Below are 24387 nucleotides of genomic sequence, written 5' to 3' on the forward strand. Positions count from 1 at the left end.
AACTCAGTCTTGCGTCTTTTTGCCCCTAACTGACTCAGCGACCCTGGGCAGGTATCCAGGCCGCGTCTGCCCGTCTGTACAGAGGAGGGTCGGTGGCGCTTGAGATGGTGCCTGCGGTCTCTCCCACTTCCCTTCCGAGTCTGGGTTCTTCGCCTTCTGGCTCATTATGTGTGCGGTAGAGCCAGTTCCGGCTAAAGAGGAAATCCCTCAAAACGCCCTAAGTCAGCAGGCACACAGCGCTGGTGAGGAAGAGTGCTTGGCCCCCTACTAGAAGCTTTAAGACTGTTACATCAGGTTGGAAGTCAACTTCCCACCCCCTGGTTCTTTCTTTAAATGCAGTTTGAAGAATTCTTTTTCAAGATTCCCCGGTGGACCTTTTGGTATCATGTGCTGTTTAGAAATAATCCCACAAAGTTGCTTTTGAGACCTGCATCCTAAAACCAAAATAGCTCGTGATACAGCCTCTAAGTCATCATTTATTGATTTACAGAGCACCCACCACATGGCGCAGGGGCTTTACAATACAGCAAACATCACAACAGAACTCACATAGTTAAATACAATCAACGAGTTACAGAACTAAAAACAGCTGGAATGAAGCAACATTGTGTCAAATTTCAAAGATGCTGAGCGGTGGCAGGTACAAAGAAGGTAGTTCCACCAACTGGAGACCAGACGGGCAAAGATAGATACACAGGCACCACAACCCAAAATGTGCAGATCTGTAGAGGGTGAGTGAGCACAAAGAATAAAATTTCACACCCGAGAATGAAGGCCATTGAAGATACCAGGACACCCAAGTGATGAGAGAACTCGTGGCATCGCCTCACAAAGAGACTGCCTTGTGATGACAAGGAAACCAATCTCGCGTGGATTTTAAACTCACAGAAGAGAGGCCAGAAAGCCACTGAGATCATCTGTCCCATTATGAGCACAGACTGAGATCTATAAGCCTTTACAAGAACTTGGAATCAATTTAGGAAACAGCCAACAGTTCTAAAACCCATAAGACTGTGTAGATGTTGTTGATAGTTGGCACAGAGTTGGGGAGAAAAATCCTTTCCTAAAGCAGAGAGGACTCGCCTCACATTAGTGATGAGACACTGGTGGGACAAAAGCCACCTGGATCAGTGCCACCTGAGAGTGGTTGAGTATCAAACATGGAGGCGTCAAGTTCACTGTCAGATGAACACGGGGAAAGGCACAGGAGACGCCCCTGGCAGAGAACAGGCCACACCACCTCCTGAGGCCCGTGTGTCCACATGCAGCACGCCAGGGCGCCAGGTGGAAAGGAGCGCGAAGGGAGGGGCACTGGTTCCTGGTCGCCCTTCCACTCCCCTAGATCTAGCCCCAAAACACACACGGTCACACCGAAGTACCTGCATGAAAGTGGCACTTAGGGTTCAGTGAGAGTCGTCCCTGAGCGAGTAGGTCACTGGCCGCTCCCTGAGGAGGCAAACCCCAGGTTCGAACCCAACCGACCGCGAGCAGGACCACAGCAAGAGGAGGGCAACGTCCAGACTCCGTTCCGCCACCTGCAAGCACGTCAAGCGTGTGATTGGCGAGTAGAAGGGACTGCATCCAAATCCCAGGAGGCTGTGCAGCACCAGCACTTTGGGGCAACAAGGTTTACAGCCTCTGAATCAGAAAAGTCACAAAAGGAAGTTCTTGAAGAAAATCAGCTCCAATGGATCAAACACTCGTCACATCAGTCATTGCACACTGATGGGTCTCTACGATGCTTCAAGGTGCAGAACAGACGGGATTCGGAAAAATCGTTCTCTGCTGTGTCTACATCCTCAACCATTTTACTTCCGCTGAAAGAAGGACATGCAGAGTCCGCAGGGATGGGCGACTGGTAGGGACCCCTTCACTCTCTGCCAGAGCGTCTCTCCGAGCCCCACAGGCCAGACACGCGCCGGTCCTCACAGAACCGTGTCCCATCGGGCACTGCTTCCGTTCCTGTCCCTTACCCGCCAACTACTACACGTCCCGGCCCCAACCTCACACCCAACACAGGGGAACCTGGGCCTGCCGTTCACACTGCACACGTTCACTTCATCACTTCCTGAAGCTGCTTTAGAAGACATGATATGAAGTACACTTATGCTCAAACGTTAATAAAATCCAAGTGCACTGTGTCAGGGACAGAATCGATATATCAGAGAGCAAAGCATTCACACCCTGTAATGCTTTGAGACCCACGGAAGAACCTAGATAGAGCCCAGCACATACACTGCCATGGCCATGGGATTTTCAAGTATTAAGTCTGTTTGCATAAGGAATCAACCTGAGATTTTTCTAAACTGCACTTCTCTGGCATTCAGAATTACAACCTTCATTCAATACAATAAAAGTCAACAACTTGACGATTATTGGGAAAAAATTATATTTTGGAAGAACTCACTACATAAGGTGACAGAATTCCAAAATCAAATTACATGAAAATATACATCGCCATTTCTTTGTACAATAAGTGAGAAAAATCTGCAATATAGAAGAATAGAGGCAAAGAAACGCGGAGGACCGTGGAGAAGGGGGTGGGGGGTCCACAGCATCTGTAAGAGCAAACTCACGAGTTAAGCAGAAAGCCCGCAGCCGTGCACACTGATCCATCCAACCTGAACGCCCAGGGACCGGCGGGAAGGCAAAAGCCAAACCAAACCAGAATTTGTTCTGTCTGGGGCAAGTTTCAGTAAGCTGAATTCTGAACCAACTCTCTGTAGTTCTCAGGGATGATGGAGTTCAAGAGCTCTCAACAGCCAAAATGTGGTATTGTCACACCCGATCCAAGAGACGGTGCGACCAGAGCACAAAACGACAAGCACCTAGTGATGACCGCGGCTCTGCAGTCATCGTTAAAAATCAAGTAGTTGCTTAGTAAGTATTTCAGTATTGGAACTAAATGACTTGAAAACTTTCCGGCAGAGAGAAGAGAGGAAAGCAAAGGGGAGTGTGTCAAAACAAAGAAGATACAAAAGTTTAGTAAGTGAAAAGAGTTTAATGAAGCCTCAATGGTTTAAAGGAAATTAAATGGAAACTTTTAATCCTAATTGTTTTTCATCTGACATGCTTTAAGGAGTCTTTTAAAACTGATAAGAAACAATGAATAGGGAAAGAAAACCTGCTAAAATCTTTGAGAATTTACACGATTCTTGTCCTACTACAAGAGAGCATTATTTGGTACAAGGTGTATTGGTGGATGTACATGAATGGTCTATATATTATCCGGATCATGTTGTGCTATGTACAGGTCTTTACAAGTCTTCCTGAAGGCTAAAACAGTTCATGAGAATTCAAACTGCGCAATCCCCTGTAAGTTGGCACTTGTTAGGCTCTCGTCAGCACGGGTACTGGCTTGTTCTACTGCAGCCCAGCTCCAGCCAGTGTCCGCCAACTTGTTACAACAGAAGTCCAGCAATAGGTGGGTAGAGTGCAGGAAAACAGTGCCGTGTTTCTCAATTGGAGACCTACAACGGAACAACAGCGTTACATGATGAATTTACAAATCACAAAAGAATCAACTGGTTAGACATTTTTATTTCTGTCTTAGTTCTTCGGAAACAAGCTCTTAATTTCAGGTTAAGCTCATTTTTGTGCTCATCCAACATGGCAGCCATGTAGGGCCATTTTATTTGTTTTAAATTATATAAATAAAACTGACAATTTAGTTCAAGTGCTCAATATGGCTAGTGACTACCATGCTGGACAGTACAGAGGAACGGTATTTCTACCTATCAGCACAGATAGTTCTATTGCACTTCCCTACTTTACATCGTTTTCAATATCCCAAATGTCTTTCAACTTATATTGGATCTAGAGTCAAACACAGAACTACTTAGAGTCGTGTGATTGGGAAATTTACTAAGTATTTAAGGATATTCAGAGAAACAACGTAAGACTGCCACATTTCGGGGCACCTGGGTGGCTCAGTGGGTTAAGCCTGCCTTCGGCTCAGGTCACGATCCCAGCGTCCTCAGGTCGAGCCCCGCATCAGGTCTCTGCTCGGCAGGGAGCCTGCTTCCCCCACCCTCTCTCTCTGCCTGCCTCTCTACCTACTTGTGATCTCTGTCAAATAAATAAATAAAATATTAAAAAAAAAAAAAAGACCACCACATTTCCCAACTTGTTGAATTTTATCCAACCCCAAAGGTTCAGTCCAAACCCATTTTCTACGCGTGAGGCCGCCCGCGACGGACCGTCTACTCCAAGTACAGGTACTTCCGCTACGTTGCGTCTGGCCAGTCTTATGCCCTCAGCCAGCCCAGACGTCAAGAACCCCGTCTACCTAAAAACAAACTTCTCTGGTGCAGTGTTCAGAGGCATCACATGAAGGAACTTCCCCTATTTCACAGGGAAACTGAGACAAGGTGACACCGCTAATAAGGGCAGGGTTTCCTGCTCAAAAACTGAGAAAAACTAGGTCCAAGTTAAGAAAAAAAAGTCTAAGTTAATGACTGGACTTCTATTCAGAGCTGCTCCTGTACTTGTGTGTGCTCTGAGCACACAGGGCAGCAGGGGAGGGGAGCAGGGAGGAGAGTGTCAGTCTTCTTCTCTCGGGTCCAGGTGCTCCAGAAACTCACACACCTGTTCTGTCTGCCAAGCATGCTGCCAGGCACCAAGACCCTGAAGAGAAGGTGGCTGGAGACTCCAAGGACATAATAAGTTCCTAACAAAGAAGTCAGGTGTACTCAGAGTTAGGACAAAAATTTAAGTCACACCAGAGTGTGTCTTCCAATGTCCTGAACAAATTTATCAACAGCCAAGTTCAACCATCTCAGCTCTGCTGTGGGCAGAAACCAAGCAGCGGGCCTGTCCGTGCATGGCCCTGCCTATGACCATTGCCCTGACTTGGGCACAAAAATCGCGCCTGCGAGGCCGAACGACTGCTCAGTTTCCTTCCAAAGGGGCTGTGCCCGCTGACACGTTCGGCCCTGGCAAAGCCGGCAGCGCACCAGAAACGCGCGTATCACCGTCCCCAGAAGCGGGATCTTCCACTGGCACAAAGACACACAACGTGTGCACAGATGTTCTGTTGGAAGATGGAAAGACGTTACTGAAATGAAGAAACACCATCAAAGAACAGGCGTCATGTAGTTTTTAGGTGATGTTACTTGAATGTTTTCCCAAGGTCTCGATCAACCACACCCAAACTACTCCCTGGCCGTTTACTCTCTCAGGGCTGAAGGAGAGCTGGGGACAGAGACTCTAATCATTCCCCGAGGACACGAACACAAAATTTCAGGGCTCCGAAACAGTCATTTAAAACTGTGCCTGTGTAAGGTTTTAAAAAGAAAATACTCCAGAGGGGACTGACTGCTCAAAGTCATTAAACACCTAAAATCAAGCAACCCAGCTTTAAATAGCATTAACTTTTTCAGCAGGAACAGAAAAATCCACTTTCCCCTCATGAACAAAAGGCTCAGTACAGAAAAAGCAAGTCTGTCGGCTTCTCTCTAAAAAGATACACGTGAGGCTCGCTCTCCCGGCCACACCCTCTCCATTTAGACAGATGCTGCTGACCTCCGACGTCACTGACGTCGTGCGTTGTCCTATCTCCACCCGCATCGGCCTGTTACTAAAATCACACACATTTTATATCAATTGAAATTACATCAATTGTATGTCTTTATGAAATAACTTTATTTTTTTTAATCTCAAAACTTCATATTAGTCCCTATTTTTAACCTACAAATCTGAAGATGGTTCACCTCTATCGGACGTCGGTACCTTGCTCTATTTACTTCTAAAACTAGAATCAAATGAATTTCCTATGCGGCTACACAACTTAATTTTTTTTTAAGTCTAAAAAAAATACAAATCAGGCGAGCATGCTTCCAAATAAAAAACACTTCTGATGTTAAGGATAATAATACAAGGAATTCCACACTCAGGAATAAGTGTTCCAGTAATCTCAACCATTCTTCACCGAGAGCAGTCCCCGTGTGGGGGGGGCTTCCCACTACCTTCCACACAGAGGACCCCGGCGCCCCTCTGCTTCATGCCGAGGCCCTCGTGACCACCCAAAGCCACTTCCTTTCTGAGGCCCAAAGAACCTCACACAGTCTGGCTCCCCTCCTGTGACCAGCCAGCCCACGGGTTTCTGTTTCTTCCTTCTGCCCCGACACGTGGCCCTTCTACATGAACGTCTTGTCTACTCTAGGGCCCTCCCATCTCAGCAGGACCCTCCCGTGGCAGCCGTGCACCATATATGCCACGCTCTCCCAAGACAACAACACCTGTGCAAATGGAAGGAAAGGAACCAATATTCGTTCACAAGAACGGACATGTGCCCAGGGCCGGCTGTTCTTGGTGTCAGCTCCCATTTCAAAATACAAACCTTCATCCTTGATGATACGCCACTGTTAAAAAGCAGACCTATGTTATCACACTGATACACATAAATCATACTGAACTAGCGAAGTATCAGAAAACCATGTTACATTTTTAAAACATACTCTATGTCTCTGCCCATGTTATTACACGCCCGACACCGACGTGACGTTATTACACGCCCGACACCGACGTGACGTTATTACACGCCCGACACGGACGAGACGTTATTACACGCCCGACACCGACGAGACGTTATTACACGCCCGACACGGACGAGACGTTATTACACGCCCGACACGGACGAGACGTTATTACACGCCCGACACGGACGTGACGTTATTACACGCCCGACACGGACGTGACGTTATTACACGCCCGACACCGACGAGACGTTATTACACGCCCGACACGGACGAGACGTTATTACACGCCCGACACCGACGAGACGTTATTACACGCCCGACACGGACGAGACGTTATTACACGCCCGACACGGACGAGACGTTATTACACGCCCGACACGGACGAGACGTTATTACACGCCCGACACCGACGAGACGTTATTACACGCCCGACACCGACGAGACGTTATTACACGCCCGACACGGACGAGACGTTATTACACGCCCGACACGGACGAGACGTTATTACACGCCCGACACGGACGAGACGTTATTACACGCCCGACACCGACGTGACGTTATTACACGCCCGACACGGACGAGACGTTATTACACGCCCGACACCGACGAGACGTTATTACACGCCCGACACCGACGAGACGTTATTACACGCCCGACACCGACGAGACGTTATTACACGCCCGACACCGACGAGACATTATTGTACGCCCGACGCATAAGTGAGTGTCGGGTGAAGCTACTATGTGTCAGGGGTCCCATCGGGGAACAGAACTGGGGCCATGACAGGACTTACTTTTCCTCACATGCACAAGCTTCCATCTCCAGAGTGTTGACATGCCGGCTTTGTCCCTGCAGCTGGGGACAGGAGTGAGGACAGAAGAGGGGCAGGATAAAGAGGCAGGCGGGAGCAGTCGGGCCGAGAAGGCACCGGGGCAGAGCCCTAGCTTGCATGCGTGAGGACAGAAGACACTTGCAGAGGGACTGTCAACAGTGTCAAGTCAAACAGATTAAGAACCAACACTCCGTGAAGCCACTGGGGCCAACACGCTGCCCGCAGTGTCCCGGTCAGTTTAGTCTCCTGAGGGGACGACAGAAGATGAGCCCAATGTTAAGGGGACAAGGCAAAGCCCCCTGCTCCCAGTGCACTCCTCCTTCCAAAGTTAAGCGCCACTGCGAACGATGCAACTTTTGTGTGTTTCTTCAAGTCCCTGCTTTAAGAGAGCTCTTTACCACAGAGCAAGGACGTTGTACTTTTAACTTACATGAACAGCACCTTACTCGACGCTGTTTTTTCTTTTTTGCAAATTACTTTTCCTGCTCAAGACTGTTTCCTGAGATGGAACCACCCAGTGACCTACAGCTAAGTCTGTACCACGCACACAGCCAGCTGCTGGTAGCTCTCCGCTGCATCAGGCCCAGCTGAGCACGCTGCTGACGGGCCTTGTAACGACGACACACAGCACGGCCCGCAGCACACGTGTGTGTCTGCACACACGGGCCAGCCCGTCTCCGACCACAGCCGACCTCGCGGGGTGGGTGCACGGTTCACACTGACCACGCATCGCCGACCTGCTCTCCAACGCCGACGCGCCTGCCCTCTCGCCCAACCTCAAGGACACTGGATCCTCACCAGCACTTGGGTTTCTCGGACATTTTGATTTCTGACAATCCGGTCCATGTGATGTTACCTCCCTGCACCCTCCTATTTCTGATTACAAACGCAGTTATTTTTCACATGCGTAACAATTAGCTTTCTTTCTGGTTCTATTTAGTACCGAAGCAGGTGATTTTCCTTTGTACTGCTTGTTTTCTCACCGATGTGCCCGAGCTGGTGTAGATTCTAGATATAAATCCAGAACATCGGATGGATGGTGATCTTTTCCCAGTCTCTTGTTTTTAAAAGTTTGTCATCATAATATTTAAGTGTTCAGTTTTGACACAGATCTGTTGATTTTTCTCTTTTTCAGGTGTTCTCTGTGCCTAACAAGTCCTTCTCTATCTTGCTACTCTCCCTTATTTTGTTCTAGAATAGCTGTGTTTTTCGTACTTACTCTGCCGCCTTACCGGAGACGGCTAACAAGGTCAGGCCACCTGCTGGTAAGGGGGGCCGCGCCCCAAAAGCCCTGAGGCGGACTGGGTCAAGTGTTTCCCTCACAGTCTTGCGGCCACACAGGAGGTCAGAAAGATTCAACACGCCAGGAGCCATGATGGCTGGAAGCCTGGGTGGGATGTGGTGTGAAACCCACCAAGGACGCAGTCAGCTTGGGACTGTCTCTTACTCCACACGTGGCCTCGACTAACCAGTGGAGAGAATACACAACCCCCCACTTGTGCTTTCACTTTCTCTCAAATAAAATCTTTTTAAAAAATTACTCTTTTAAGCCAGAGGATTTTAGGTAATTTGGAACAGAGCGCTAGAGAGCTACAACAATCCCTATCCCTCTGGCCTTAAGGCAGAGCAGTGGACAGAGTCTTGCCGTCTGGTGGCCCAGATGTGGTCCCGCTGCTCATCTGAGGGATGGGAGGGTTCACTCCTCCGCCGTGTCCTCTCTTCCTCCCATCCTGCACCTGAGGCCGTTCGGGTCTTTACAGAGGACGAGGTATAAATACGAAGAAAAAAACGCAACAAGGAGACACACACTACAGGACCCCAGTTCTAGGAGACACCCAAGGAACCAAACTCCTAGACACGGGGCCTGACGTAGGGACTGGAGAGCAAGAAAAGCGCTTCCGTCAGGAGGAGGGGTCTGTCGTGCACCAGGGCCTGTAAGAAGTGGGAAGAGGGCACTTCACTTTTTTTTTTAAAAAGTGAAATAACGTCTGGATTAAGTTCTTGACTGGTGATACTTCCATCTGTAGAAAGCACAAGTTGTGGGTCTGGATGTAGAGTTTTTAGAACAATTTTAAACCTGGTTTTGCTTCACCGTAGGAGTTATATTTCACATCTACAGTCTATGGCACGACGGAAGCTGCCGAGGACACGCAGAAAACGCACGCCGACAAGCCACCAAGAGAACCAGACTTTATGAAGAGTCCGAGTGGCAAGCCCGCCCGGCCATGCCTGCGGCCAGGCCCCAGGATCCTGTGACGTAGCCTCCGTGGGACAGTGACATAAGGACAAGGGCACATGAGAGTCACGCAGGCACCTGAGTCCGACAGCAGCGTACCATGCTCCGTGCGTGGGGGGGAGGGGGAGCACCACACAGACCTGCTTTTAGGAGGCCTGAGTTGGGGCACCTGGGTGGCTCAGTGGGTTAAAGCCTCTATCTTCGGCTCAGGTCATGATCCCAGGGTCCTGGGATCGGGCCCCGCATCGGGCTCTCTGCTCAGCGGGGAGCCTGCTTCCCCCCCACCCCCGCCTGCCTCTCTGCCTCTTTGTGATCTGGTCTGTCAAATAAATCAATAAATAATCTTTGGAAGGCCCGAGTTAAGTCATGGATTTTGATGCAAATTGTTTAAAGTCCAATTTTCAAATGGCTTCACTCTCAGTTAATCCAGAGATGACTGGGCTCAGGTGCTTATTACCGTGGGAACGTGGTAACCAGAGGAGTAGGAAAACACTCGTCCATGACTGCGAGTTAGGGCCCTGAGCGCTGTCAGGCTTGGGGCGGGGGGAGCATCTGTTAGACGAGCAACTGCTTCATGAGAGGAGGGGCCTCGTCCCAGCACGCGGCAGAACGAGGAGACCTGTGCCAGGGCCCCGATGTGGAAACTAGCTCCCTCCAGGCCGCCACTCAAACACTCCCCGAGTGATGGGGAGATGCATCCCAGAGAGAGGAGAGCCACAGGAGCAAAGGGGGAAACAACTAGGAAAGTCTAACACACAACGGGGCTAGGGACTTGCACGCTGGTCGGACAGGTCTGCATTAATATGCGTGAATCAGTGTTTCCCAAGGAACGTCCGTTGCTGCCCACAGGTGAGCCAAGTGGTCCTCCTGGTGAGCCTCAAACTGACAAGACACTAACTCCTTTATTCTGTTCTTACCAACGTAAGACACACACACTTCAAGGCTGATCCTCTTTACACAAAAGCCTGAGCTTAAATAGTAACTACAGTGATCATTCACACAACTGGTATGTTAACTTTATTTAAAATTCTGTTCTATCAAGGACTCTGGCTGCCAGGCCCTCTGTGGCGACAAAGAGCCATCACAATGTATCTGGCGGACAGGCAACACACGAGGATGTTCTGCTACTGGCCTGTGTCGGTCAAGATTTCCCATTATTGCTTCCTTCCTCTCCCGCTGGAGGCTCTCAGTCCAGTGCCCTCATTCACAGTGTATCATATTTTCACTTAACCTGTTCCATACCATCAGGTATTTTGAATCAACATTATTTCCTGCCTCCATCTTTCTGATGAGTGGCCTTCACTCTTGATAAGTATGAACACGCGTGTGGTTTGTTTTTTTTCAAAGATTTATTTATTTATTTGACACAGAGACAGGGATCACAAGTAGACAGAGAGGCAGACAGAGAGAGAGAGGGGAGGAAGCAGGATCCCCGCTCAGCAGAGAGCCCGATGCAGGGCTCGATCCCAGGACCCTGAGCTCATGACCTGAGCCGAAGGCAGAGGCTTAACCCACGGAGTCCCCAGGCGCCCAAACACATGTGTGTTATGAGCGGATATAAACTAACGGTAACCCCGCTAGCAAAGGAAAGTATAAAATCCCTTACAAAATTTGTCTGTGGCCCCTCATTAGTATGTATGTATGTATTTAACTAATTTGAAATATACTATCAAGGTAAATTTAATAAAATTCTTGGTAATTTCTTAAATATATTAAGTAGTTATGAGACGGAATCACGCATGTACTTGGGCTTCAGTATCTGCAGTTCTGTCGCCGTCCAGCCCGTCTCTGATTGGGACACTGTATGGGAAGAGGCCCCTAGGATGTGGCCACACGCAGGCAAGCACCAAAGCAAGGAGCAGGGAGGACGACAGGCACGGTGCGGCGTCCAGGACAAGCGCCTGGACGAAGGACCGGCAGGAACGCCCGCAGTCCCAGCGGACCGAGACGCGGTCCGGGAAGAACGACGGGAAGCAGGGACCAGGGAGTGGATGGGAGGAAGGGTGAGGTAAGGACACGAGGACAGGGTTACTAACAAAACGTAAGCAGGCTGGGCAGGAACCAGCTGCTGGAAAGCAGCGTGAAGGCTGCGGTCACTGCCATCCTTGGTCGTAACAGAAAGGAGGGCCGACGGTCAGCATTTCCGGGTGTCACGAGGAGATCAGAAACCAGGGATCTCAAACACGGAAACAGGACAAGTGGTAGGCGGACTCAGCCTTTCTTCTGATTTGCACCTTTGCATTTGATACAGTCATCACAGAAATAATAAAAATTAAAACAATGTGAAGCTAGTTTAGGGATACGACAGGCCAACTCACAGAACACATTCAGGTCCGAAACAGATGAACACACACCTGGAAATGGAATTTCCTAGGACCACCGACCCTGAGCGTCAGGGGTGACAGAACCTGCCAACAACGGACGCGGCCCCTGGTTTCCGCCCGGGGCACGGACACAGCCACGCACCGCACAGCCAGCAACTCCAGGACTTCCACACAGATACCAACAGGAAAACCATAAAACTTTCACCAGAGAAGATGCAACGCGAGTCTTCTGGTGTCAGAGAAGAAGCTAGAACACAAAACCTAGCTCCGTGCAGGAGAGATCTGATGCAGCTGCATTAAGATTAAGAATCTTCGTTCATCGGGGCGTCTGGGTGGCTCGGTTGAGCACGCGCTTCTGGACGTCGGCTCGGGTCATGACGAGCCTTGGATCGGGCTCCGGGCGCAGCGCCGTCTGCTTGACACTCCCTCCCCCTCTCCCTCTGCCCCTCCCCTGGCTTCCGTGCACACACACTCTCCCTCTCAAAAAAATCTCTGTTCATCCGGAGGTTCCAAAATGGGAACTGACCAGGGGACAAGTCCAGACCTAACAGAACAGCCCAAAGAACAGGAATTTTGCAAACAGCCAAACACAAGAAACGACAGTCAGCAGCGCCGGCCACACCCGTCGGAGCAAGGGCTCACCCACCCACTTCCAGACGGAAAACTTCAGGGAATGCAGGGCTGGCTCCTGAGCAAAGGGAAACCTTATCCTTGCGAAAAGGAGTGAAAACAGATGCAGAACTCTGGTGACAACTTGGCATCATGCACTCAAAGTGACGTGCACAGACCCGACCTCGGTAACCCCACCCCCGCGCACACAGCCGGAGAGCACGCCTCACCAGTGTGCACCAAGAAACAGGCCGGCCACGCCCGCTCTGGCAGCAGACACAAAGCGGACACGCCCACGAGAGACCTGTCCCCACACCGAAGACAACTGCAGTCAGCGGCGAGGGCAAGACGGTGACTCAGCGACCGAGGTCCCACGTGACAGTGACAACAGATGGTACAACCACCAGACCCAACACAGACCAGTGAGAGGACAAGTCCCGGAGCAGCGCGCACACGGCAGCTCCACGCACGGCGCTCAGAGGCCGAGGGCACGCTCTTCAGGACGGACCGACGGGATCAAAGGACAGCGGAAAACCGTGGTAAGCACAGAACTGGGCGTGGGAGAGAGGGGCTGGGGCAGAGGGGAACGCGCGGTAAAACAGGGGGCAGGTCCAGGATGACTCATGATCCTTTACATGCTCCAAGTCCTAAATAAATTATCACCCCAACATTAAAAAAAAAAAGAAAAAAGAAAAAAAGGAAGAAAAGAAACCAAATAACTAAAATGTCACACATTTGGTCAGTGGTCCCCACCGCGTCCCCCTCTATCCTGGACTCCCTACCAGGTGCAATAAAAGCCTCCGGACACGGTGTACAACCCGAGAGAGTGTACGACACGAGAGAGAACTTTCCTACTGGCCCTATTAGTAATAAACAGGGAGATAAAGACCAACGAAAACACGGAAGGCAGCGGCGTCTGGGGGGCTCAGTCAGTGAAGCCTCTGCCTTTGGCTCCGGTCATGATCCCGGGGTCCTGGGATCGAGTCCCCCATCGGGCTCCCTGCTCCACGGGGAGTCTGCTTCTCCCTCTGCCTCTGTGCTCGCTTGCTCTCTCTCTCTCTGCCTGTCTCTCAAATAAATGAATAAAAGCTTAAAAAAAATTTAAGAAAACGTGGAAGAGAGATGTTTACTGGTCTTGCCAGTTCATTACAAAATACGATCTTCCTTTAAAAAAAAATTAGGAAATGAAAATTCACATCATCCGTTGCTATAAACCACACTGAAATAGGCACTTTCCTTTCACCGTCAGTGAAAAAACAGAGACCACGACCCCACGCCAGCCAGTGAGACACAGTCACCTAGGTGAAGACGCGGAGTCTGCTGGAGCAAAACGCAGGTGGGCTACACGGTTTCTGTTGAGAAAACAACAGACCACTGGACACTCCCGCTAAAAAATGTAGCTAGTGTAATCAGGCAATTCAAATATCCAAATCACACAATTCCCAAAAAACGTATGTGCCATTTATCACGAGGCAAAGAGTAGGATTTTAAAATGAACTCACCCTGAAATAATGAAGTTATAGCTGTTGAACAAATGTCACTCGAAAGCAGTCTCTTGGCTTTTTCTTACACAGCGGGCGACTTTCCTTTTGAATTCTCCATTTCTGTCTTCCCTCCACTCTTTCTGTAGATACAAAAGTAACATGAAGTGACTTTATCCAAGCTCTTCTTAAAATCTCAAATACTAGTTTTAATTTTGAATCTATCACTTTGGCAACATGCACGTTTTTAAAACGCTGAAAAGCTGGTAAGTCAGAAAAAGCAGTCAAATACTTTTGCCAGACTCTGCTGCAACGGAAGAGCAGAAATCACTCACGCAAGTCACCTGTGTAGGCGCGAGTCTCCTAAATAAAGAAGTCCATGCAGAACACGGACGGTTCTCATTACTGGAAAAGGCGGTCGCGCCTTACACGTTAGCTCTTCGGGCCCGGGAAGGGCTGCGGGCTCCCTCAGGAGGCTCCAGAAATCAGAGCTGACGCAAAAGGCGACATTTCTTCCAGAAGACCAAAAGCAGGCGGCAGAGGCATGAAGCAGGCGGCAGAGGACAGAGGGCTCTGTGGAACCAGAGCAGAGGAGGGGCAGGGCCGACCGAGCGGCAGGCGGAGTTTAGACCGTCACTGAGCTGCAGGACTGGACACAGAGACCCAGCTCAACGGTTTGGCGTTTTCCTCCCGCCTACATCCAAAAGTCTAACACTCTCCTGAAACCGGGACGACCGTTACGATGCACAGATGCACGCATATATGAGGAGCTCTCGGCACGGGGCCACTAGTGTGGAGCAGAGGACAGAACCGCCTCTCAGCCTGGGGCTCAGACGGGCTCGGGCCCTCCCACCTGAGCCGAGCAGGCGCTCTGTGTCCGGTCGTCTGGGGACGCGCGCATGGCACCGTGCAGAAAGCCCACGGGTTCTGGCGCAGTCTTCAAAATACAAAAGAAACACAAAAGAAAACACTGGCCTCAGAGAATGACCAGAATTTAACTTTGAAAAATTTGATTAGAACTCCCACAAGACAGAACTATCAACTTCGTCAAACAGTGACAATATTTTATGAAAAAGATAATCCATGCAGAAAAGAACAAGCTACTTAGAATTAAGAGCGACACCGCCAAAATGAGCATCCGCCAGAGACTAGAATCAGCAGCAGCTGAGGTGAAAAAGAACACAAGAGTCAGTGTAGGCAGCAGCCACACACCAGAGAAGCAGCGAAAACACACTCCAGTAAGAACTTGATGAAAAACAAGAGGAGAGAATACTGCACGCGAGCTGAAGCCCTGTGAGTACACGCTGGCCCCAGGAGGCCCCCTGCCATCCAGCCGCGGCTACGCCCCCTGTGGGCTCAGCTGTCTCCCGGCCGACCCCAGGCTGTCCAGGAGCAGACAGTCCCCCATCGGACGTAACAGCGGGTCAAGAGCAGGCCCAGACCGCATTGCCGGCTGAGTCGCTCACCCCGCAGGCACGTGACCCCGTCACACCCTCACAAGGAGGGCGCGCGCGGGACACCAAGGTACTGAGAGCCCCACGGTCCCACAATTTTCATCACAGTGCACCATCCTAACTGCCCTATTTCATTACCAGTTACGGCTGTAAACCTCTCACTGAGCCCAACTCATAAACTAGACTTCATCGTGTGTATGCACCTATAGGAGCAATCCTAATGCAGATAGGGTTTGGTACTGATCGCTGCTTTCAGGCATCTGCCAGGGGTCTCGGAACACACCCCTCACAGAGAAGGGGGGGACACCGTACAGAAATGAAAAAATCTTAAACTCTACACAACAACATGAAATTCCGAAGACCAAGAATCAGAAAAGAATCTGAAGGGAACAGGGAAAACAGAGGAAGAAAGAAAAAGTCCCCCATAAATGCAGAAGAACTTCCTCATCAGCAACAATAAATGTGAAAAGATGAATTCTCTAGAAATCTGCATTCCTCCTCCAGAATCCTACAAACTGTCACTTAAGGGTAAGGGCAGGATAAACCCTCCCCGACAGGTCAGGACCCAGGTCTTCATTCCCACCCAGCCTTCCCGAAGCACAACTCTCAGATGAGGTACAAAAACAGGAAGAAAACCCAGAAAAGGAACTGGGATCCGGGAAACAGAAGAGCAGGAAGGGCACGTCCAAGGAGGCAGCTGCGCAGCGGCAGAGCCGACCTACCCCGGAGCCCACGGACAGAGGGGCCAGGAGAGGGATCGCCAAGAAAAATGCGGGTCTCCTGGAGTAGCTTTCACGGACTGAGAGGTCAGAAAAGCAAACAGAAAACCTATGAAAATGTGGCAAGGTGTACAATGCAAGCACAAAAGGTAAATAAAACCGTGGGTTAACTAGGAGACGACTGACTGGTTATGCCAGCAAGGGCGGCGACGGCTTTCTGGCGACAACCGGACCGGCGCTGCACGGTCCGTGGTGCGCAGATCTGAGTCCCGTCTGCACGGCTCAGCTTCACACAGCATCAGGCCAGGACGGCCCTTCCTCAGGAGGCCTGTGGTTCCAGGACCCAACTGCTTGGAAGACGGAGTGACTTCTGCAGTCATTCCCCAGATACTTGCTCTGAATTTATCCTTAACTTTAACCTTCATGAAGATTAAGATACAGTTTGTCAGTTCTGATCTTATTGCAAAGAGTTATAGCTGAGCACGAATCAAAGTGAACAAGAATTAGTTCTCACTCAAAACGATTCCCCAGGATTCCTTCTCCTTCACATGTCTCTGACAGTGATCAGACTGACATTCCACTAAATAAGAGGCTAGGATGGCTTTCTGTCAATTTTTCACTTCAATTTGATCACTAAATTAAAAAATCAAAGGCATACATTTAAAAAGAGTTTATCGAACTAGTGTTTTCCCACATAGACTAAATAGGAGACCTCACCCCAGGGTTAGTCACCCACGTAACAGTTAGGCAAGCAGCAAAGTGAATTTCATCTCCTGGCTTTGATACATACTAACAAAAGTTCTAAGAATGAGAATTAGAATGAAAGGCTTTTCAAAGGAGAAGAGAAGGCTGAGGCATTAGACTATTCAGAGTAGAGGAGACTAATAAAACATGAACACAAGGGGCACCTGGGTGGCTCAGTGGGTTAAGCTTCTGCCTTCGGCTCAGGTCGGGATCTCAGGGTCCTGGGATCGAGCCCCGAGTTGGACTCTCTGCTCGGCAGGGAGCCTGCTTCCCCCCCCCCCACCTCTGCCTGCCTCTCTGCCTACTTGTGATCTCTCTCTGTCAAATAAATAAATAAAATCTTAAAAAAAAAACAAAAAACCCTACATGAACACGAAATGAAATGTGGGTTTCCAGATTCTGGATTTAAAAAAAAGAAAACAAAAAACCAGGTACGAGGAACAATACTGGAGCACACACCTGTGCATGGGAGCATGGGACAGTCCTATTGGAGGCAGACTTGTGCTGCGGTTACGAGGAAGGATGCCCTTGCTCTCAGGAGAGGCCACGGAAGTATGTACACGTGGAGAGCTAGGGCATCGACAGACTCGTCAAACAGGTGAGGGGAAAACATAACATCTCCACAACCGGTGACTCTCAGGGGAAGAGTGTTTATAGCTATGAAAGACAGGGTCCTCATTCCTAAAATATGAGGTTCGAGTATTTAGGGGTAAAGCTCAGTTATGTCTGTAACTCTTTTTGTGCAGATTGAGGAGAAACTTAAATGTATGTAAATCGATCTGCAGACAGACAGACAGACAGACAGACACACACACACGCGCTGTCATCATCAAGTGTAGCAGAAGGGGAGGGGAGATTCGGGCGTGACCGCCTTACCGCAGCATCAACGTTAGCAGGTGAGTCTCCGTTAGGGTCTGCCAGCATTGAAATGACACTAATCATGATGGTTTCCACAGTGTGAATAGGGAGCCAGCGTTCCTCTGGCTTTTCATAACCGTATTTATCTTCCCCGGGCTCATGAAGAATGGAAATGCACACATCACCATTTTTATCAACTGCAAAATTAGAGAGTAAGAGTCCTGTTTAAAGTATTTAAAATAACAAAACAAAAAAGAGTATTTAAAATAACATGGTTACACATAAAGTACCTATTACAGACGTGGCCCTGGCTCCCACAGTCCTTTATAAAACGCTGAATATATACAGAAGACGATTTCCAAAATGGACCCTGTTCACCTTTCAGGAAGACCGCAGGTTTTACCAAACAGGATGCACGTGTCGGAGCCAAAAGACACAGACGTGGTCTTCCCCACTTGTGCAGGACTGAGATAGCCGGCCCACAGACGGAATCTAGCATTTACACGCAGTGAAGACAACGAACCCGCTCTTTGTACATAAAGTGTACCATCCAAACACCAGAACCGAGTCTCTGTGTAACAATGGCCTAGACTCCCCACTAACTCACGGATCTAAATGGGCAACAGTCAAACATCCAGAGACTCTCCTAAGAAAACAATGACAAGTAACCTCGTAATGTACTCTTCAAGTCACATAAAGGCAAACTTACATTTTCAGGGAAAGAAGTGCACTTAAATTTACAAAAGGAACATGTCATATTGCCAGTGAAAATACATCAACATAAATGAAATTCATGAGGCATCTTTTCCATAAAACTAGGATTTAAAACCCAAGTCACAAACTAATTGTTGGTCAAAACAAAGGTGAGCTTCAAGTCTACCAGCTCACTTTCATCACACAAACACTCATTGCTCAAACTACCAGAATCAGCACAAATCTCTTATGGTGAAGTTTGCTCCACTGCAAAATACATAATAATAGTAAAATAAAGTATGCTTACTTAGAAAATGTAAGAGAAGACAGAAAAGTAAAGAAATTTTGGTGTAAAAAGTCTTTGAATCAAATGTCCAAATCCCATAACTAATCAATGGCAATATGTATGTCTGTTTCATTCCCAACTTCCTACCTAAAGTCTAACAGATTTTTTAAAAACATTTTATGTAATTATTTGGCAGAGAAAGAGCAAATGAGAGAGCACGCACAAGCAGGGAGAGACAGGCGGAGGGAGAGGGAGAAGCAGGCTCCCTGCGGAGCTCCATCCCAGGATGCTGGGAGCACGAGCGGAGCTGAAAGCAGACCTCTAGCCAGCTGAGCCCCCAGGTTGCCCCAGATTCGTGATCGGTATCATTCTCAAGGTCATTTTTCATCTCCTGACTTGGGCACTTCCCCGGCTGTTAAAAACTCCGGGGAAGCCGAGCCGGGGTCTGTGCACACCGCTGCTCCCTGACAAACCCTCCCCGAGTGTGTGCGGGGCACATGGGCATGCAAGCGCAGACGGCGACAGCCCCGTGCACTGCGGGCTCGTCTGGGCTCCTCTTCCCAGCCCCCCGCCCCCAGTAAAATCTTCTGCGTGCAGTCACTAGATCGAGAGGCAAGAAAACTAACAGGCTGTGAGCACACCGCGAAGTCCAACACGAAGTGCTGTTACTATCTTCTTTAGATAACCTCCTCACGCTTTCCTTAAAGAGGATTTTTTCCAAGTCATTTTCTTTGAAAACACGGAATTAAGTGTTTCTATAAAACTCAGAGAGAATCAACGTAAGATCCATTTTCCTTTACTGGAACTTACTGTCATAATCTAGCATCTTTAAATGTTTAACCTCGAGTCCTTTCATTTTAAACGTAATTTTTAAAAATGAACGGTTCTTAGGCTTCAGACCTATTACGAAATTACAGTTCAAAATGTGAAACATGGATGGGGCATCTGGGTGGCTCCGTGGGTTAAGCATCCAACTCTTGGTTTCAGCTCAGGTTATGACCTCAGGGTCGTGAGATGGAGCCTCGTGTTGCGCTTTGGGCTCAGTGGGCATTCTGCTGGAGAGTCTCTCCCTCTCCCACTCGAATAAATAAGTCTTTAAATAAAAAGGTGAAAAATAATCTGGTTATTCTAAATGCCTCTGGGGGTGAAATTTCTCTAAGTATAGAAAATACGCGTATTTCCTCTGGTGCAATGTCCGTTCTTATTCTTTACTCACTTACAGACTGCAACGTCTCGCCTTTTTCCTTGCCAAACTGCTTCCTTAATTTTCCGCATGTGACTTTGGCCGCTACTTTTCGGCGGGACAGTGGTCTTCGCCGCGGCCTCACTGACACGAGGCTCACTTGTCAGCGGGACTCTGCATTCAGTTGCAACGTTTATCTTTACTCCTCAGGACGGAGTGCGTGTGAAATTTTCTATTTTTCTCCTTCTTGCCCCTAACACCCAGCAAATAGCTAATACTGTTTCTTCAAGCCGCTCGCAAGTGTCGCCTCCACTTGGAGTGCCAACCCCTCTTCTACATCCCCGCCCCCACACACACTGGCCGCCAGCCTCGCTCCACTCCGCAGACCTCGCGCACCCTCCCAGGGCCCCCGAAGCTGTGCGTCGGAAATGACAGAGACCAGCGGACCCCAGCCCCCCGGACGCCCACAGCGCGGGTGTCCCCTCTCCCCCTCTCTCGCCGCCTCGCTGGAAACTGGCTTCCCCCCTACCAGGACGCCACCCCCGCTCGGGAGCCGGTCTGCCCAAGCCCCTCCGGGGTGCTCGCCGCGTCTCCCTTCGTGGGTCACAACGACGGACCCCGGCGAGGACGGCGCCCTCGGCCTCCGCGACCACTTCTTGGCGGGCTGCGGCCGATCTCAGGCGCCCGCCGTCCTTGGTCCGGCGCTCCGGGACGCTCCCCTCGGCAGCGCTCGCCAGCTTTCCCGCGGGACAGTGACCCGTTTCCCCCCCCCCCGTTCCCCCCGTTCCTCCCGGCGCAGGGCTCCCCGGCCGCCCCGCTGGGCTGTCCTGACGGGACCGCGCTGTGCCGTGGGGGTGCGGCGCACGGGGACCTCAGACACGCCCCGGTCACCCTGACGCGGGTCACTGCCAAGGCCCTACCCTCACGTCCGCCCAACGGAGCAGACGCGGCAAGGACGCCTCCGGGGGCTCCGTGAGCGAAGCCTCCGCCTGCGGCTCGGGTCGTGGCCCCGGTCCCGGGATCGAGCCCCGCGTCGGGCTCTCGGCTCCGCGGGGAGCTGCTTCCCCTCTGCCTGCTTGTGACCTCTGCCCGGCACGTAAATAAGTAAACTCTCCAAAAAAAACGGAAAAGAAAAAAGAAAAGAAAACGGAGCGCGCGGAAGCCACCCACGGCTGCTCGCGCCTCCGAACCCCGTTGCCGGCCGCGACGACAGCGTCTCGCGCGCTCCAGGGCAGCGAACCGTCGCCGCGTCAGCGCCGTCCCCGACCCCGCGCCCTTCCTCCAGCCGCGGCGGCGCGACCCGACCTCCTCGCTCCACGTCCGCCCGGGCCTCGCGCCCCGCTGGGCTCCCGGGACCCGCTCCGGCCCCGCGAACGTGCGGCTGAGAGGGCGGAACCCCTCGTGCGGCGACGCCGTCGGGAACGCGGCTGCCGGGTCCGCTTCAGGCGGGCGCTCTGCGGGCGCGTCCAACGCCCCGCCCCGCCCCGCCCCGCCCCGCCCTTGGCCCCACCCCGGCCCGCCCCGGAGCGCGGGAGCCCCGCCCGCGCGCGTCCCGCCGACGCCCCCCCCCACGCCGGCTTCCGGGCGCGTGTCTGCGGCGCTGCCCGGCCGTGACCTGGTCTGTCGCCCCGGTTCCGCAGGGCTGCGGCGGGCGGGCTGTCGGCGCCACGCCCCGCGCTCACGGCCGCCCCACGCCCTCGGCGCCCGAGCCGGAGAACGAGCCTCCCAGGCCCTCGCCGCCCGCCGCAGCGCGGGGACCCGCCGCAGACCCGCCGCCGCCCGGCCCGGCCTTCCCGCCCGGCGCTCCCGACGGCGGGTCCCCGCAGGACACAGGCACGGCCGCCGGCCGCGGCGTCAGAGCACCGGGTTCCCCGACAGGCCGAGCCCGAGGAGCGCCGCTCAGGCGGGCGTCGACGGCAACGCTGCCCCTCGGCGGCCCGGCACGTCCGCGACCCGGCCGCCCTCACAGGGTCGCGACTCCCGAACCGGCGTCCCGGCCGCGGCCCGCAGACGCCTCCACCCGCGGCGCCCCCCCACCCCCACCCTCTCTGCGCGACGCCGCTCGCCACCGCTCCCCTCCGCTCCCCTCGGGCCTGAAGCGTGAACGTCCCCTCGACCCGACCACACCCCCGCGTCGGCCGCTGTCCTCCTGCCGGAGCCGCCGCGCCGCCGGCACTGCCCCCCCCCCCAGCGGCCTCCCCCACGGCGACCGCCTGCCGCCCGGCGCTCCCGCCCGCTCCTCCAGCAGCCGCGGCGCGGCCCACGACGCACCAGGGGACGCACCAGGGGACGCAGCGACGGCCACACAGTCGGCCGAAGCCTCGGGGGACATTGGCACCGCAGTCCGGGGCGGACGGGGCCGCTCGGGCATCCCCGCCCCGCGGACACGGGGCGCCACCAGCCGCTGCGGGAGACGCCCGCCCCCCTCGGTGCTGCCACAGGAGGACCGCGCCGTGTCCCTCCCCGGGACACCCGCCAGCGGGCGCGGCGCACCGCGGGGCCCCGTTCCCGGCGGCTGTCCCGTCCCCAGTCCGTCTCCCCAGACGCGCGCGTCTCACCGGCCGCTGGGCCCCGCCACGCCCCACAGCCCGCGGCAGAGCCTTCACGGCCGCCCGCCCGCCCTCCTCGGACGCAGACTGTGCTCCTCTCCCGGCGATGCGGGCCGCGACACGCAGACCGCAGCACGGCGCCCAGTCAGAAGGCCACGGCTCTCCTCACGAACCACTCACCGCCAGCACACTCAGCGAGGAGACGCTCGTGGCCTCCAGCGCACAAAACAAGGCCAGAAGTTCGGGGAGACTGCGTATCAACACACTGGTCCAGCCTAACCTCTGGCTCGTAAAGCGGGTTTTAAATGGGGACACCTCTTTGGGCAAAAATATTCAGCGTCCCCACATCTCAGGCACAGCAGGACTGGGCGCTTTCCAGAGCTTCCAACACGCGGTGTGCATCTCATCTGACCCTGCGGGTCACTTAGGAGGTGAGCAGGACGTCCCCTGCTTAGTAGCTGGTCTAGGAAAAAAGTTAGGAGCTGCCCATGGTCTAAGAGTGAAGATGAGAAATATAAGTTTTAAAACCAGGTGTGGTTACTCCTATGCTCTGTAATACCAATGAGTCACCTAATACCTTGGAAATTATCTCAATTACAAGAGCTGTATTCACGTCGAGTATCACCCAGTAACTTGCCTCTAGTTTGGAACATCAGGGTTCTCAAAAGGAGTTGAAAACTAAGTAAATAAATATTTTTATATAATCTCTATTCCTCCTGCTGTTCTGAACAAACTGATACGAGGCCATGCGCATATGAACACAGTGGATGTCACCGAGAACTACATCTTTCTTACGGACCTTGAAAACCTCAGTGACAGGCCACCACATTAGCAAACGTGAAAGTAAAACTTAATAAACTTACCGTTTGGGTGCCAGATCTCTGTAATGAATTTCATTTTAGGAGGCCGGAGGGGATAATCTTTTGGGAAAGTGAGATGAGCCTTAAAAACACCACCTTCACTGGAAGAAAAACAAAAACAAGTTCTTGCCTGTAAGTTCCTGCGCATCAAAGGACAATTATCAGACAAACACAAAGCCATGTGCAAGCGCTGACGCCAGAGACGAGCTGAATCAGTAATCTGGATCTCGAGCAGATCGCCGACTCACACACTCACACCTGCTGCCCTACCGGACTCCCACCCAGCCAGGAAAATGAAAGAAACAGTCGGCTGGAAACAGGCACCGGATCAGGTCACATGACTGCTGTGCTAACAACCTTTATCGCGTCCCATGGCACTTACATCAAAGTCCAGAGGCTTGACGTCGCCTGTCAGCTCTCCCTGCTGACCTCCAACCACCACTTTCCCCCCCCCCGTTCCGTCCCATCTTCACTCTGTTCTTCAAACACAATAAGCTCTTTTTCCCTCAGAACTTACACACATTTTGTTTGTTCCCTGCATGGAAAGAGGTGCTGACCTCCCCCTCTTCCATTCATCTACTGAGCTCATCATTTAACAAATATTTCTTCAGCCTCTACACGTCAGACACTAGCAGTGAAAGAGGGATAAAGTCTCTCAAGGAGTTTGTATTCCAGTGACGTTCCAAAGTAGTGCCGTCCAATGCAGCTTTCTGTGTGCTGAAGATGTCCCGAGTCATGCTGTCCAAGGTGGTAGCCACAAGGCCCTTGAAATAGGGCCGGTGCAACTGAGGAACTCAATTTTTAATTATTTAAAGAGATGTATTTATTTATTTGAGACCAAGAGAGAGACAGTGATTGTGCAGGGAAGGGGAAGGGGGAGAGAGAGAATCTCAAGCAGGCTCCCCACTGAGCACAGAGCCCGGTGTGGGGCTCGATCTCATGACCCTGAGAACATGACCTGAGCCAAAACCAAGAGCCAGTCACTCAACCAAATGCACCACCCAGGTGCCCTTGAACTTTTAATTTTATGTAATTTAACAGCACATATGGCCAGTAACTGCTGTATTCATGCAGTCTTAG

The 24387-nt window shown here is 51.7% G+C and overlaps 1 protein-coding gene across 1 annotated transcript in view; it reads right to left on the reverse strand.

Moving 5' to 3' along the window:
* Positions 1 to 458: 458 nt before the first annotated feature.
* UBE2G1 (ubiquitin conjugating enzyme E2 G1) overlaps positions 459 to 24387 on the reverse strand; it is a 100574-nt gene continuing 76645 nt past the window's right edge. The window contains exons 3-6 of the mRNA XM_080825610.1: positions 23311 to 23408; positions 17755 to 17933; positions 13983 to 14104; positions 459 to 3470 (exon numbers count right to left, since the gene is read on the reverse strand). Of these exons, the coding sequence (XP_080681736.1) occupies positions 14018 to 14104; positions 17755 to 17933; positions 23311 to 23408 (364 nt within the window). The 3' untranslated portion in view covers positions 459 to 3470; positions 13983 to 14017. The remainder of the gene's footprint in view (positions 3471 to 13982; positions 14105 to 17754; positions 17934 to 23310; positions 23409 to 24387) is intronic.

The sequence above is a fragment of the Martes martes genome (assembly GCF_963455335.1).
Source record: "Martes martes genome assembly, chromosome: 16".
NCBI lineage: Eukaryota > Metazoa > Chordata > Mammalia > Carnivora > Mustelidae > Martes > Martes martes.